Genomic DNA, 16,254 nt, shown 5'->3' with positions numbered 1-16,254 from the left:
GTGTGTTTCCTTATTCAGCTTACCTGCCCTCCTCTTGGTGTAAAACTGTCCAGGGAAGTTCAGGCCCCCAGCCACTCAGCTGTGTTTGTGCTTGCACGTGAGAGGAGCTGGTTCTCACCTCCAGCTGGGACGGCCCCGGGAAGAATGTGCTCTGGGAGGCCTGTGTGCGCTGAGTCCGACTTCCGGCCTCTCCCGCCGGTTCTGCTGCACGTGGCGGCCATTTCTCACGTGGTGTGCTTTTATCTGACCAGTCTCACTCCTGGGGCCATTATAGAGTTTGCTTTTCTGTCTTTTATTCTTGTTTTGATGTGATTTCCAGAGAAGAGAGAACTATGTCGTTTTTATTCCGCTGTTTTTAAATTGGAAAGCCTGTAATAGTTCCATTGTCACCTGTAGGTATTTTAATGAAGGGACTGTCCTTGCACACTACGCTGACGTCCTGGGTCTTCTGCTGAGATTGCGGCAGATCTGCTGTCACACTCACCTTCTGACCAACGCGGCGTCCCCCAGTGTCCCCTCAGGTAGGTGCATCGGATTGGTCTACGCCATGGTGTCTGTGACAACATGTAACTCAGAGGGAGAACGTTTTCATATGGCTTAAATTTAGTTTATTTGTCAAATAGCATTGTTTTGAGTATAGGGCTCAACTGGGGATATATCCAAAAATCTCCTACTAAAGAAATGGAATATAATGAGGTCCTCCAGGTTTTCTCCTGATGGATACTCTCAGGTGAAAGGTTCACACTGGCTCTACTTTTCATTCTGTGGTAGCACGTGCAGACGGTGTTACAGTGATGTGTCTGTGTAAGCTATAGTATGTGGGTTGGCTACTGTGTTAGCATCTGAATTTATCTTAAAATTTCAAATTTAAACCATGCTTTTTGCCTATAATAGAAAAAGACTAAAACTACTCAAGCAAAACATTTTCCTGTGTTAGGAAGATGAACTTGTCCAGTCATATTACCAGTTAGGCTCTGGAATGAGTTTTTCAGCCTTTTCTCTAGGAAACGATGCACCAGATGTTCTACGAAAGAAGTTAATAAGGAAGATGAAGTTCATTCTGAGCTCAGGCTCCGATGAAGAATGTGCAGTTTGCTTGGATTCTTTAACGGTTCCTGTCATCACACATTGTGCACACGTCTTCTGCAAACCCTGCATTTGCCAAGTCATTCAGAGCGAGCAGGTGGGCGGGTGCGAACTCCGGACTGGGGTTCACGGAGCGGTGCACCAGTTCAGAGTGTAATGAAAACCCAGGGCTGAGAGTTTTGCACTTAGATATACTAAAGTCCCTTTTGAGTGAATCATACTGTCATCTTAGTAGGTGACATACTTCTTATAATTAAGCCCTTTTTAACATAAAAAGACATTTTTGGTGTCATGTTGCACAGTGTCTTAGTTCTAATTGTTTATTACTATCCAATAACTAGATTGATAATGTGAGCTGCAAAGGTAATTTTAATTTTTTAGTGAAATAGATCAAGTTAACTCTTACAATATATTTTTACTTATTCAGTATATCTAAAATATAAAAACTTGAGATACTTTATATGATTTTTTTACCTTAATATTTTATTAACAAATTTAAGTTCAAAATCCAGTTCAAAATACCATACTTATAGTACATCTAAATATGGCTTTGTCATATTTCAAGGGCTCATTGCTCTATGTGACTATTGGCTATGGCATTGATTAAGGTAGATCTAGATTCTTATGTATGGTAGAATTTTTTGAAGTGAAATAATCCTTTAAGCAGTTCTTCAACTAAGGTAGAATTTTTAAAAACATTTTTGTTGTGTAAAGTCCATATAGAAAAATTATCAAAGTCGTGCTTTTCCAGCTCAGTAAATTATGAAGTATGCACATCCTAGTAAGACCACCGAGGTCTCCTGGAGTCCTGCTGACCGTTGACCCTGTCCCTCCTCCTCTAAGGGGGCCCCATTATACCAACGTCCTTCCGACACTGCTTTAGTCCCAGAATCTTTTGTACTGTAATGGTATCGGGTATGTAGTTATTTAAGAGATAATCTTATTTTATTAGTGTGTCTTAGAAAATTGGGCCCAACAGATACTGCTTTGAATGAACCTATTAGTATTTAACTGATCTAGACTGGATTTACAAGTCATTAAGAAGGAAATAATTTTTCTTCCAAATAGTTCCAACTAGCGAGCTGTGTTGTAGTTAGGTTCAAGAGACCGTGGTTCATGGTTTCTTTACTTGTCTGCAGATAGTGTAACGTATGTTACGTCAAGTGCTTGATGCTAGTCAAGGTCCCACGCTACTGTTCTCTTTTACCCTTCCCGCTCATCACGTGAGAACACGCCTTCCTGTAGATCAGCACATGCAGACCGTCTCCAACAGGAGGTTGACGAGAGGGTCAATGCAGGGCTCGCTGTCAGACTCAGAACTTAGAGTGCCCTGACAGATTTTATGTCACTTTGTATTTCTGTTCCTCCAACAAGTGTCACTCATACTTTGTTCTTTCTTATGTAGCCCCATGCTAAGTGCCCTTTATGTAGAAGTGACATTCGTGAAGACAGTTTACTAGAATGTCCTCCAGAAGAACTGGCGTATGACACTGGGAAAAAGTCTAACACGGAATGGACATCCAGTTCAAAGGTAAGGTTATTTGAATATTTGTTTCATGTTTACATAAAGAAACATCCTGTATAAAAATAATAATTACGCTTTTAATTCTGTCATTTGAGTGTTACACTTCGTTGCTGATCTCTGGCTGACTTTCGGAGGGCAGTGAAGGTTTTGGCCTTAATGTAAAAGTGGGTGGTCTTTCGCCTGTGCATTTTGGGGAAATAACATGGCAGGACCTTTCTCGTCATAAGAAACAATTTTGGATGTATTTTTGCCAATTCAAAGTGGAACTTAATGGCATCCTAATTTTTTTCAGATCAATGCTCTGATGCACGCATTGACTGCCTTGAGAAAGGAGAACCCCAACATTAAAAGTTTAGTTGTTTCTCAGTTTACAACGTTTCTGTCTTTAATAGAAACACCACTCAGGTGAGTTTAACAGTGTTTCTCACTGTCAGTAAAAGGATTTTTATGTGTTTTGATTTAGATAACAAAAAGTTATGTTTTACCAGTTTTATTCATTTCATCTGTCTAAAATAACATGCAGTCACAATAAAGAATATTTTCTGCTTGACCACGTGGTGGCGCAGTAGATAGAGCATTGAACTGGGATGTGGAGGATCCAGGTTCAAAACCCCGAGGTCGCCGGCTTGAGTGCGGGCTCATCCAGCTTGAGTGTGACTTCACCAGCTTGAGCGTGGGGTCGCTGGCTTGAGTGTGGGATCATAGATATGACCCCATGTCACTGGCTTGAAGCCCAAAGGTCACTGGCTTGAGCCCAAGGTCGCTGGCTTGAGCAAGGGGTCACTTGCTCTGCTGTAGCCCCCTGCTCAAGGCACATATGGGAAAGCAGTCAATGAATAACTAAGGAGCTGCAACGAAGAATTGATACTTCTCATTTCTGTCCTCCTACCTGTTTGTCCCTATCCCTTTTTCTGTCTCTGTCACTAAAAAAAAAAAGAAATTTTCTAGAAGCATGGGATTTTAAAGATTAAGCCTGAATTTATTGAAAAAGAAACTGACTGCAGAGCCTGCCATTGTAGTAGATGGTTAGTAAATATCTGTCAGAGTAAACGAGTGGGGGATTGGTGACATGGAGACACTGTAGTTACTGAACGTGTGTTTATTATATGGGGAGTGTGACTTGTCTCTCTGCCTCCTCCGTTAGAGCCTCTGGATTTGTGTTCACTCGTTTGGACGGTTCAATGGCCCAGAAGAAAAGAGCTGAATCAATTCAGTGTTTTCAGAGCACTGAAGCCGGCTCTCCAACCGTAATGCTTCTGTCCTTGAAAGCAGGAGGGGTTGGTTTGAACCTCTCTGCAGCTTCTCGAGTGTTTTTAATGGATCCGGTAAGTAACTCTGTAGACTTTGCTATGTTATTATTTCTGTAAAAAAAATGAAGAACGAAAACAATTTGTCCTTTTAAAGTCAGCCGGTGTTCATAGTTATTATCAATTGTGAGAATCTCTGAGGCAAACTTCCGAAATAGATCATAACTGACTGAATGTATGTTGAGGGCTTGACATAAGTAAACTGGACTTGAGAGAACGTGAGCGGATCGGTGGTGCTAAAGCGACCTCTGCTCCACTTGTCAGGCCTGGAACCCCGCCGCCGAAGACCAGTGCTTCGACCGCTGCCACCGACTCGGCCAGAAGCAGGAGGTTATCATCACAAAAGTGAGTTTGCAAGCCACGTACTTTAAAATCAAGTTGGTGAGGGTTTCAGGTGATACAGATGTTGCATGGATACATTCTTGTAAAGTGTAGGGTTATGCAGAGCCAAGTAGGAAGGTCACCCTTACTCTCTTCAGAGGAAACCAGCACCTGTCGTCGGCCACGTGCTGGCCGAAGACCCTTTCTCTGCCGTTCCTGCTCCCTGCGGGCATCTCATTTGGAGATAGTTGGGGTCGTACTGTGTTCTGTGGCGTTTCTTCCCTTAACAGTGAATATCGGAGACCACCGTGCAAGTGCATGCAGATCACACCCATTTCTGTTTTTCTCTATCGTGGTGGGAGAAACATATTAAAAATATTAAGAAGTATTTCCAAGTGTCCAGGTCAGTGGTAGTCCGTGGACATTGCTTTTGCTGTCCTGACCACCATCCACCTGCAGACTTGGGCACCTCCCGCTGAAACGCCGTGCCCATCAGACGGGACTCACCGCCCCTTCCTGTTCCCCTGGCAGCCGCCCTTTTACTTTGTCCCTGAATCTGACTACTCTGCAAACCCGTTCTTTTTAACACCTGCATACAGGCACACCACAGTTTACCCAGTTCAGTTCACCTGCTGATAGAACGGGGCCGTCGTGAGCATTGCATTGCGTGCATCTCTGTGCATCTATACAAGTATTTCTTCAGGAAAGCTAAGAAGTAGACTTCTGGGTCTAGAATTGTTTGTTACATAACTTTCAAGTTGTTTTCAAAATAGTCTTCCTGATGTATGAGAATGCTGCAGATATATACTTACGTGATGGTCAGAGACGTGCCCTTCTGATCTGCACATAACAGCCTTGAGCATGTTCACATATCTGCTGTCCAGTAATATTTTTTCCTGTGAATTGCTTGTTTATATCTTTCCCCTACTTTTCAAAAAGTACAAATATAGTTTTATGGTATAAAGGGCTTCCTTATATTTTATACATTGTAATTTTGTAATTTTAAATGTTGTGTTATGTGTACTGGGCATGGTTATACCAGGCTCTTGGTTACCTTTGAACTTTTTATGTCCTTTGTTATGACAAAGTTTTAAATTTTGTATAATTTAAAACATGTCAGCCTTTTGAATTTTAAGGTTTTGCTTAGAACAGAGGCTTTATAATCATTTTAAAACAAATATACATTTACTTCTGATTCTTTTAAAATATTTTTTTTTTGGTTTATGATTCATGATAATGGTTTTAATTTTATCCTTTTTTTTTTTTTTTTACAACTTATATTTATTTTTTTTTATTCATTTTATAGAGAAAGAGATGGGGGGGAGGGGGGGGAGCAGGAAGCATTAACTTCCATATATGCCTTGACCAGGCAAGCTTAGGGTTTCGAACAGGCGACCTCAGTGTTCCTGGTTGATACTTGATCCACTGTGCCACCACAGGTCAGGCACTAATTTTATCCTTTTTACAAAGAGCCATTTGCTTCATTGCCAGTTGTTTAGAAAGTCCTTTTTTTTTTTTTTTTTTTTTTTTACAGGGACAGAGAGTCAGAGAGAGGGATAGATAGGGAGGGACAGACAGACAGGAACGGAGAGATGAGAAGCATCGATTATTAGTTTTAGTTGCGCGTTGAGACATCTTAGTTGTTCATTGATTGCTTTCTCATATGTGCCTTGACCGCGGGCCTTCAGCAGACTGAGTAACCCCTTGCTCGAACCAGCAACCTTGGGTCCAAGCTGGTGAGCTTTTTTTGCTCAAGCTGGCGACCTCAGGGTCTTGAACCTGGGTCCTCCCAATCCCAGTCCAACGCTCTATCTACTGCGCCACCGCCTGGTCAGGCTAAATTAAAGTTTTTTAAAAATTCATTTTAGAGAGGAGAGATGAGAGCAATAGAGAGAGAGAGAGAAGGGGGAGGAATAGGAAGCATCAACTCCCATATGTGCCTTGACCAGGGAAGCCCAGGGTTTTGAACTGGTGAAAGAACTTTTCTATTAAGAGTGTTCCTATACAGGAACTTGGGTAATATTTCTATTTATTGATTGATTGATTGTGTTTCAACAACATTTTATAACACAGCTTTGGTTATTACAGTAACCAGAACAACTTGGATAGTGGTGAGTAGCAGTAGTGACAGTAACCATTCTTGGCTTGTTCCTGTGTCATTGTTCGGAATACTTTTATTGTTGTATACGAAACAGGTTACTTTTGATAAGTTTTTAGTAGATGCCCTTAATAAGTAAGGTTGAGGACATTTATTTCTACATTGATGAGGATTTTCTTTTATCAGGAATAAATGTTGAGTGTTATCAAATGCTTCTTAAGCATCTGTTGAGATGATCACTGTAATTTTTTGTGTTACGGATTATACCAGATTCTTGCATTTCTGAGAAAATCTTATTTGGCTTTTTAAATATGATAAATTGATTTTGCTAATATTCTAGTTACAAAGCTGCCTATAAAGTTTGCTTTTTGGAGTGCTGTTGTTATTTCATGATGGCGTTTTAAGATACAATTTGGGCCGTGGCCAGTTTGCTCAGTGGTAGAGCATTGGTCTGGTGTATGGATGTCCCAGGTTGGATTCCCGGTCAGGGCACACAGGAGAAGCGACCATCTGCTTCTCCACCCCTCTCCTCTCTCTCTCTCTCTCTCTCTCTCTCTCGCTCGCTCTTTGTTCCCCTCCTATAGCCATGGCTCGGTTGGAGCAAGTTGGCCCCTGATGCTTAGGATGGCTCCATGGCCTTGCCTCAGGCGCTTAAATAGCTTGGTTGCTGAGCAAGGGAGCAACAGCTCTAGATGGGCAGAGCATCGATCACCCTGTAGGGGACTTGCCGGGTGGGTCCTGGTCGGGGTGCATGTGGAAGTATGTCTCTGCCTCTCTGCTTCTCACTAGAAAAAAAAAAAAAAAGATATAACTTGTGTCTTTACAGCCATATCTGTATAGCAGAAAACCACACTGAGTGATAAGGGAAAGCAGTGCTCATCTCTAGTATATTCTGTTCTAAATAGTCTCACCGTATATTCAGGGAAAAGGGGAGCTAAACAGTGTCTAATTATTACTGACTATTTTTCAAAGCTACATAGTCCGGTAAGAATGTAAACCAATGTTTTCATCTTCTCAAGTGTTCATTTATTTTTAAAGATTTTAAATACTGTGACCTAAAAAGAACTTGACCAATTTTAACTTTTTTTTTTCTCTTAAAGTTTATTGTGAAGGACTCTGTTGAAGAAAATATGCTGAAAATACAAAACAAAAAGAGAGAACTTGCAGCTGGAGCCTTTGGAACTAAAAAAACAAATGCTAATGAAATGAAACAAGCTAAAATTGATGAAATTAGAACTTTAATTGATTTGTAATTGGTGGCACTTTGGTGAGATTGTTTGATCATATATATACAGAAATTTTGGAAATGGAAAAATAGTTTTAGAAATGAGACCTAGTGAGTATGTCTTCTAAAAGGGGCTTATTGTTTTATATCCGGGAAGAGGTGTGACTGACATATAAATCTCTATATGAACCTATTTTTAAGGATGTTTCAAGTAGCAATAAGTTCTGTTACAAATGGTGGCCTAAAATAAGTTTTTTGAGAAAAGTTACTTTGTTATTCAACTTTTCATACTATCTGCTGAGTATTTTCATATATCTTGCCAAATACTCAGCTTTTTCATATTTTAGAGAAGGTTAGACCTTTTATACTTTTGACCAAATGAAGAGTTATTTTTTATGTTGGACCCATTTGGTTTTTCAACAAAGCCTCCATTCGTGATGCCGTGGATTCAGCAGTCCTTGTGAACAATTCATGAAGACACAGACTATATATGAGATTGATTTTATGATTTCCAAAAACCATATTTGCATTCCAGAATCAACCTTACAATAAGAGACCAAAGTCCAGGTTAGTAAGTTACTTGTAAATATTTAAGTGACTTGCAGATTTATGTTCATGAAAAACTGAGGGACTGTGTTATAGCACTCACTGTGTTCCTGTCGTAGTGAGGCGTGCTGACGGCCAGTTAAATGTAAGGATGTGTTAGTGTGTAAATACAGTCTGGGCAGAAAGGGAACCAAGTCGACCCAATTTGACTTTAATATTTAAATTATGGAATGGCTAAATAGATATTTCTATATATAGATAATTTTTATTTATGTAGGGCTTTCTTTGCAATAACTTGCTACCTTTTTACAATTCCGAAGTTGACTCTAGGTGAGGGGTGTGGATGTGGGTGGAGGTTGGGCTGACCACAATCATTCTAAAGCTAAAAGACATCTTAATCCTGACTGGAAAAAGTTCTTTGTTGTTGTGTGTAGAATCAGAATTTGATTTTGGACCTTCGGTTGGTTAATTCATCCTGCCATCTATCATAGAGGTAATCATCTTTTTGTTAATAAGCTCACAGGAGTTGCCACAGAATTCTTGTTGATTCTTTGAACCACATTTAGCACAAACAAGCTCTCCTTTAGCAGTCAGGTTAGGTAGTCAGTGGGGTTTTGTCCTTACGGGAAACTTTTCTTCTTTTTAATCCAAAGAGATTCATTACTGTAACCAGAGGAGCTTCATGTGAGATGATGCAGACTTGAGAATACCTTCTGTTCTACTTAAGTGTCGGGAGTGAGTTGGCTGAAGGCTAGGAGGTGGGCGGCAGCGTGGTGTTCTAGGGCGCTCCTCTAAGCTGTGTGCAGACCTAACTGCTGCCCTCGCCTCTGGCCCGCCTCTCGCTCCAAGGACACGGGTTGGTTCCACAGCAGGAATTTTCCATCCCTTTTCTCTCTGGAAGGTGAGGCTGGGCTGACAGGACAGCGTCTTTGCGGGGACGAGAGTGGCTGGCCCTCCAGCATCAGGGGCAGCGGGGCCTTCTTTACCTTGTGGGGCTAGCGGTGCGCACAGTCAGGCTGCTGGGACTCCTGCCGTGTAGGACGTGGGGTTCTGTCCTCACCCTCCAGAGAGAGCGGGGCGGGGGTGGGGGGCGCGCAGTCAGAACACCACAGCGCAAGCTCCTCTTCTCACAGGGAAAGCCTGCACACTCACCAGAAAGGCGAAGTCTTGGCTGCTTTACCCAGATATTGACATACTTGTGTTTTTAAACACATTTGGAACAAATTTGGCAAGTCATTTAAAAAATATGTTTTTGTATAGTTCTGTTCAAGAAAAAACAAGTTGAATTCATCCTGAGAACATATATAAACCACTGGAATGAAAAGCTCACATTATGATGCTGTACCGTTAATTGTTTCATTATTATGTAGAATAACAGCTTTAGAAATATGTTGAAGGTATTGTATTCCCAACTTGTGGTTCAAACAATTTTATTTGAAATTTAAAAATCAATAAAGATTTCAAAAATTTATTAGCTTTGTCAGTGCCATAATTTTAATGACTTTTCTTTACAGAAAATTTAATCTTTCATGAATATTAAACTTCTATGAAGATGTCTATATTACAGAATTACTTGGTTTTTACTGACTATAAATAAAATATGATGAGTAACATATTCCTACCACCTTTTTTTTCTTGCTCAATTTAACTGGATAAATTTCTTGTTCAGCAGTCATAATTATACAATTTTTTAGTTTATGCTAAATGTCTTGATCTTCTAAAATACTAGTTCCAGTTATTTTTATGTCTATGATACTACACAGAGGTGTGGTGGTATCATGAAGTCACATGTACTCTGCCTTGTAGATTTTGCCCTAATGACAGCTCTACGGTGGGAAATAGTTAATCAAGAAAATCTGGTTATTACCAGTGAGTACCAAGGAAATTATCCTTCAGAAGTGCTTGCTTGTTTGTTTGTTTTTGAGATATCAAAGGCACTGGTGTATTTTTTCTTTGTTTTACTCATAATACTACTCACTGGGATTTGGAAGATGCATTAAAAACACAAGGACAAGTTTTATGTTTGGCTTATTAACAAAAACTCACATTTTTAATCTGAAGTTTTTAATTATATTAACTTTAAAATATTTGTGAAATATGTAATGTAACAGTTTACCCTAATTTAGTTCATTGAGGCTATCATCATCTTTCTTACATATTCTGGATTCTGGGTTTCGTACCTCATTTGTGTGGTACTTCTGAATAAAAAGCCAAAAATACTGGTGGCTGCATGCAATTGGGGCCTGCCCTGTGGTGACACCTGCTTCAAAGGGACCAGGGTTGGAAGCCCTGCTGTACGCAGGCATATCCAGCAGGCATGTCGTCTTTGATGTTAACACATTTCCACTTCTTGTGCAGTAATAAGAGGGAGCAGTCTTCTATATAAAATCATAATTTTCTCCTTTCAAATGTTGACTCCTGCCTGACCTGTGGTGGCGCAGTGGATAAAGTGTCGACCTGGAACACTGAGGTCGCCGGTTCAAAACCCTGGGCTTGCCCAGTCAAGGCATGTATGGGAGTTGATACTTGCTGCTCCTCCCCCCTTCTCTCTCTGTCTCTGTTTCTCTCTCCGTCTCTCTTCTCTAAAATGAATAAATAAATAAAAATAATTCAAAAAATAAATAAGAAAATGTTGACTCCTTTTACATGATTTTTTTTAAAATCTGGTATTTTAATTGGTAAAAATGGGATATTTTTCTCCCATCCAAGTACTAACCAGGCCCGACCCTGCTTAGCTTCCGAGATCAGACGAGATCGGGCGCGTTCAGGGTGGTGTGGTCGTAGACGGGATATTTTTCTCTGTTCCAGCTCTCAACCTTCCTGATAAAGAATGTTCTGACATTAAAAAAAAAAATTAAATTCATTTCTTTTAAATTTGTAAATTGATTTCTATGTGAAAAGACAATGTTAATGATAATGACATACATAATTTAATGTACATGGTTCATTAACCTGAGCCAGGTATCCAAAATTTGATAACTAGGCTACATTGGGACTTCTTTACATTTAGAACAACAGATGTCAAAATGATTTCTTAGACTGGTAGTTAAATTCTAGGGTGTGTCTTTGCACATTTGAAACCGGTGTGATCAGAAGTGATATGAGTTATCAAAGAGATCCATGGGTAAATGTGTGCTCTGTTGGCTAGAGCAGAGATGCTGGTCTAATGTTTTAGGGAGGTATTGACCCTTTTTGTTAGGGGAGGGGAGGGTTCCCTAATAGTACACTAGGTTTTTAAAATATTTTGCACTGGTATCAATAGTTGATAAAGGAAAGTTCAGTTCAATAGTTCCTGAGAAAAGGTCTAATGCAGGAGACTTAATATGCTTCTTGCAGATCCGGGTGTAAGGAGAATTAAGATAAACACTTCTGGAGGGGGGAGTGTGTCTCATGGAGCGAAAAATACTGTAAATACCTAACAAATACTTGTTCCTCTTTTGGCTTTCTTACAGATTTTTAGTTAAAGGAGGTTGCATTTTACTCTCTGAAACTCAGAGAACAGTTATCAAATAACATACCCACGTTTCAAGTCGATTGTAACCCACTTTGTATCTAATAATCAGAGGAGAAAAGCAAACCATGCAGTGTTCTAGGTCAGGCAAGTCTTCCTTAGCTTAATGCCCCGTTTCAGTGAGAAAGGTCAACAGTGCACGGTTCATTTGTAGATGTTATTTAGGATGTTTCCTGTATCGCTCAGCTGAGACTGCCTTCTGTAAAGCCTTCATTCATTGGAAGTTGAGTCCCCTGGTATGCAACAGGCAACCATCTTACCTCTTCATGCACCTGCTGTAAGCCTGACTCCCTGCTGTAGTCGGTGTAAATGTCTCCTTAATGCATCAAGTGTTCTCAAATGTCCCTGCAGTGCTTGAGAGTTACTTGGAGTGGAGGTTCTGTGACCTCAACTCAAGCTGTTGGCTAGACCCTGTTGAGGCAAGCCCCAAGGAACTGTACTTACAATTGGGTCTGATGTTTTTAGGAGCAGCCAGTTGGGGCCTCGGGCCCATCATCTTCCATTGCTCCCTTTTCCTCACTCTTCACATCCAACCAGCAGCAGCTTTACCGCTGGCACCCTGGTGAAAGGCATGCTGGGCCACTGTCTCTTTCCAGGACCCCCGTCTCTTTCCAGGACCCCCTCAATAAACTGGCAGGCCATCAACTCTTGTCCTCACTCAAACTATTTCCCACCAGCTGCGAAATGCAGTGTTCTTAAAACGTCTCGGAGGTAAAAGCAATCAGACCGTCTTTAAGAAAAGCCGCAATGGATGAACAAAACAAGACTGAAACTTACTACTTCATAATGGCACTATTACAAAACCCCCTTAAACTACTATGGTCACCTTTGAAGAATGCTAGGAAACCAGTTCCTTATTTTGCACACCTGGGAATGAAGGGAAAGAACCGAGCATTTATATAGAAACATTTCACCTAATCAGAACATCACCATTTTGAAATCCCTGATGAAATAATGTATTTAGGTTAGTGGTTTTCAACTGCCAGTCCATGGATCAAGTATGTCTGTGAGTGTAGACGCTATCATCTATTTTTTTTTTAATTTTATCTTTTGTGACAGAGACAGAGGGACAGATAGGGACAGACATACAGGAGAGAGATGAGAAGCATCAATTCTTTGTTGTGGCACCTTGTGTTCATTGATGGATTTCTCATATGTGCCTTGACCGGGGGGCTACAGCAGAGCTAGTGACCCGTTGCTCAAGCCAGCGACCTTGGGGTCAAGCTGGTGAGCCTTGCTCAAACCAGATGAGCCCACACGCAAGCTGGTGACCTCGGGGTTTCGAACCTGGTCCTCCACGCCCCATTCTGATGCTCTTAACACTGTGCCACTGCCCCGTCAGGCTAGATGCTATAATCTTTATGTAACATCATAGTGGTTAATGCTTTTGTGGACTGGCTGTTGTAAAACATTGTTCTAGGTAACGATTATCAATAGTTAGTATCAGGTAACCAGTGACTTGGAAGTAGCTAACATCACTACAAAGTATTTCTGAGAAACACATTATAGAGAAGCATCGAATTCCAGTCAACAAAATGCAGATGTGGGTGACTACAGCACAAATAATCGGGTTTCTACAAATACACGGAAGAAGACAAGGAACGAAAGGTTAAGGTAAGGAAATGAGATTCCACTAGAGATGTGTCAGCCAGTTGTACCGTATGGGCCTTACTTGGACCCTGATAACAAAGTGGAAATAAAACAAAAAATAATGGAAACCTTTTGGCATAGATAGCTTTTTTGGTGTGATGATTTTCTGAAAGATATATATGGAAATAGTTTGTGTGAAATTTCTTCCATGGGATTTGCTTCCAAATAGTCTGGTGGTGGCAGGTGGGGGAAGGGCTGATGGGTATAGAGATGTAACAATGTTGAAGATGGGTGAGGGGAGTTCTTTCTACTCTTCTGTTTACTTTCACGTGCATCTGTCATTTCTCTTTCATAAAAAATTAGATGTATGCCTGACCAGGCGGTGGCGCAGTGGATAGAGCATGGGACTGGGATGCGAAGGACCCAGGTTCGAGATCCCAAGGTTGCCAGCCTGAGCGTGGGCTCATCTGGTTTGAGCAAAGCTCACCAGCGTGGACCCAAGGTTGCTGGCTTGAGCAACGGGTTACTTGGTCTGCTGAAGGCCCGCAGTCAAGGCACATATGAGAAAGCAATCAATGGACAACTAAGGTGTCGCAACGAAAAACTGATGATTGATGCTTCTCATCTCTCCCCATTCCTGTCTGTCCCTATCTATCTCTCTCTCTCTCTCTGTCTACATCTAAAAATTAGATGTAGATTACATGAAAGAAAGGTGAATTGCTATTGAGTTTAGAAGGAAGTCCAAACACATCCCGTCCCTTGGCCTAGGAAACCCCTTCCTACCTCTCCATCCCGTCTCGGAGTCCTGTCCCTGAGCAAGTTCTCACCTGCTCCAGGCCTCTGCCCACGGGAACCTCCTTCCCTCCTCTCTGGTATCCCAGCACCTCTTTCTGGGTCATTAGTATTTTATATAGGAGGGCTTGCTTGACCACCCTGAGGATGGCTTTTGCCTGTTAGCGTCATCAGTGTCCTTTAGCATAATTTGTAATCACGTTGGGTTTCTTTTTGGCCTGTGTTCCCGACTAGACTGTAAGGAACTATCTGGTAGTCCTGTGTTTCTGCTGCCTACACTCTGACCTGGTAAGTACTTAGTGCTTGTTGAATGAAGTAGTCTGTGGTGTCCGTCTTAAGCGTGTAGTGAAGCCACGGTGACTGAATACTTTGGTAGCTGTTACTTCTGGAATAAGCTCGGGTACTTGGTGGGAACCAGATGTCTTTGACCGCTGGGATTATGAAAACAGAGCTGAAGTGAACTTGGAAATCATACACAGACTGTCCAGAAATAAAGGCTCGTTTGTATGATTTGCAAATTACTTGTAATGAACTTAATTTCCATCTTTTCTCTCACTGGATTCCCCTGGAAGAGCTCAGCCTGCCCACAGTGCTGAGATCCCCAGGCAGGAGGATGCTGGGTCCACGGGGCACAGCCTGGCGGGGAGGCGCTGAGCACTCCAGACGGGAGGGGGCGGGTGCGCGGGGAGGCACCAACCTCTTTGGACTGGCTGGGGAACTCGAAGGGAGGCACCAACCTCTTTGGACTGGCTGGGGGAACTCGAAGGGAGGCACCAACCTCTTTGGACTGGCTGGGGGAACTCGAAGGGAGGCGCTGAGCTCTCCAGACGGGAGGGGGCGGGTCCGCGGGGAGGCACCAACCTCTTTGGACTGGCTGGGGGAACTCGAAGGGAGGCACCAACCTCTTTGGACTGGCTGGGGGAACTCGAAGGGAGGTGCTGAACTCTCCAGACGGGAGGGGGCGGGTCCGCGGGGAGGCACCAACCTCTTTGGACTGGCTGGGGGAACTCGAAGGGAGGCGCCGAGCTCTCCGGACGGGAGGGGGCGGGTCTGCAGGGAGGCACCAACCTCTTTGGACTGGCTGGGGGTATTCGAAGGCCGCAGCAGCTCGCTCTCTACCAGTCCACATGACTAGCTTTTCTTCAGAAATAACTAGATTTTACAATTTTAGGTGAATCCACAGGTTGAGCTTTCTTGCCTCCAGGACTCCCTACCCTTGTGGTTATCTACACACCCAACAGGGCTGCCCTGTGTAGCCAGTGGGGCAGTGTGGACATAAAGGAGGCTGACCTTGAGGATTAGGTCATCAAAACAATTGCAACTTTTGCCCAATTAAACTGCTGGAGTTTCTTTTTTTTATTTTATTTTTATTTTAATTTTTGTGAGAGGAGGGGAGGCTGAGACAGACCTGCATGCACCCTGACCTGGATCCACCCAGCAACCCGTCTGGGGCTGATAATCTGCACATCTGGAGCCGTGATCACAACTGAGCTATTTTTAGCACCTGAGCGGAGGCTCCATGAAGCCATCCTCAGCACCCAAGGTCAACTCACTTGAACCAATTGAGCCATGGTTGTGGGAGAAGAAGAGAGAGAGAGAAGGGGGAGGGGTGGAGAAACAGATGGTCGCTTCTCCTGTGTGCCCTGACCGGGGATTGAACCCGAAACATCCACATGCCAGGTCAATGTTCTACTACTGAACTAACTGGCCAGGACCAAGTTTCTTCTTGCAATGGTCTGTTTTCTTCAACAGAGGGATTTCTGCATAGTCACTTCAGCTTTAAAAGGTCACTGATTCCTGCCATTCCCAACTCTGCCATCCTTGCCGCCTAGAATCACCTCTACATCTAATAAACGTGCTTTTAAAAGTTTTTATAATTTTTTCACAGATAAACGCACTAGGAGATACTGGGGCCCAGTGCTGAGTCTAGCAGCCCTGAAAGATGACTGTGTATGTTCAGACTGACCGTGAATTGAGAATTGAATGGCTCTAACATTCTAAGTCTGAATAACCCATGTAATACGAGATGCGACGTGGGTGACAGGCGAGAGAAATTCGATGTCACTTTTATCTACCAGATCTGTCCCCGTCACTGCAGATCACCAGATTTAATCATCCTGAGCTATCTGGACCCCAATCTTTAAAGCCAGTATTCCAGTATCAAGTTTCACCCTGGTCTTAAAAACACTGGCAAAGTCCCCACTACGTTCTTTCACGGGGAGCAGGAGTCCCTGACGAAGCGAGACACGGAGC

General features: G+C 42.4%; 1 protein-coding gene across 2 annotated transcripts in view; it reads left to right on the top strand.

Moving 5' to 3' along the window:
* LOC136379989 (helicase-like transcription factor) overlaps window positions 1–8,476 on the top strand; it is a 42,400-nt gene extending 33,924 nt beyond the window's left edge. For both annotated transcript variants that reach the window (XM_066347738.1, XM_066347739.1), the window contains exons 19-25: window positions 397–521; window positions 1,005–1,183; window positions 2,492–2,617; window positions 2,904–3,016; window positions 3,756–3,936; window positions 4,183–4,263; window positions 7,438–8,476. In XM_066347738.1, coding sequence (XP_066203835.1) covers window positions 397–521; window positions 1,005–1,183; window positions 2,492–2,617; window positions 2,904–3,016; window positions 3,756–3,936; window positions 4,183–4,263; window positions 7,438–7,590 — 958 coding nt within the window. In that variant the 3' untranslated portion in view covers window positions 7,591–8,476. The remainder of the gene's footprint in view (window positions 1–396; window positions 522–1,004; window positions 1,184–2,491; window positions 2,618–2,903; window positions 3,017–3,755; window positions 3,937–4,182; window positions 4,264–7,437) is intronic.
* Window positions 8,477–16,254: the final 7,778 nt, after the last annotated feature.

This window comes from Saccopteryx leptura, chromosome 8 (assembly GCF_036850995.1).
Source record: "Saccopteryx leptura isolate mSacLep1 chromosome 8, mSacLep1_pri_phased_curated, whole genome shotgun sequence".
Lineage (NCBI taxonomy): Eukaryota > Metazoa > Chordata > Mammalia > Chiroptera > Emballonuridae > Saccopteryx > Saccopteryx leptura.
Note: the sequence above shows the minus strand (reverse complement) of the source record. Positions and strands in the feature narration are given on the sequence as shown.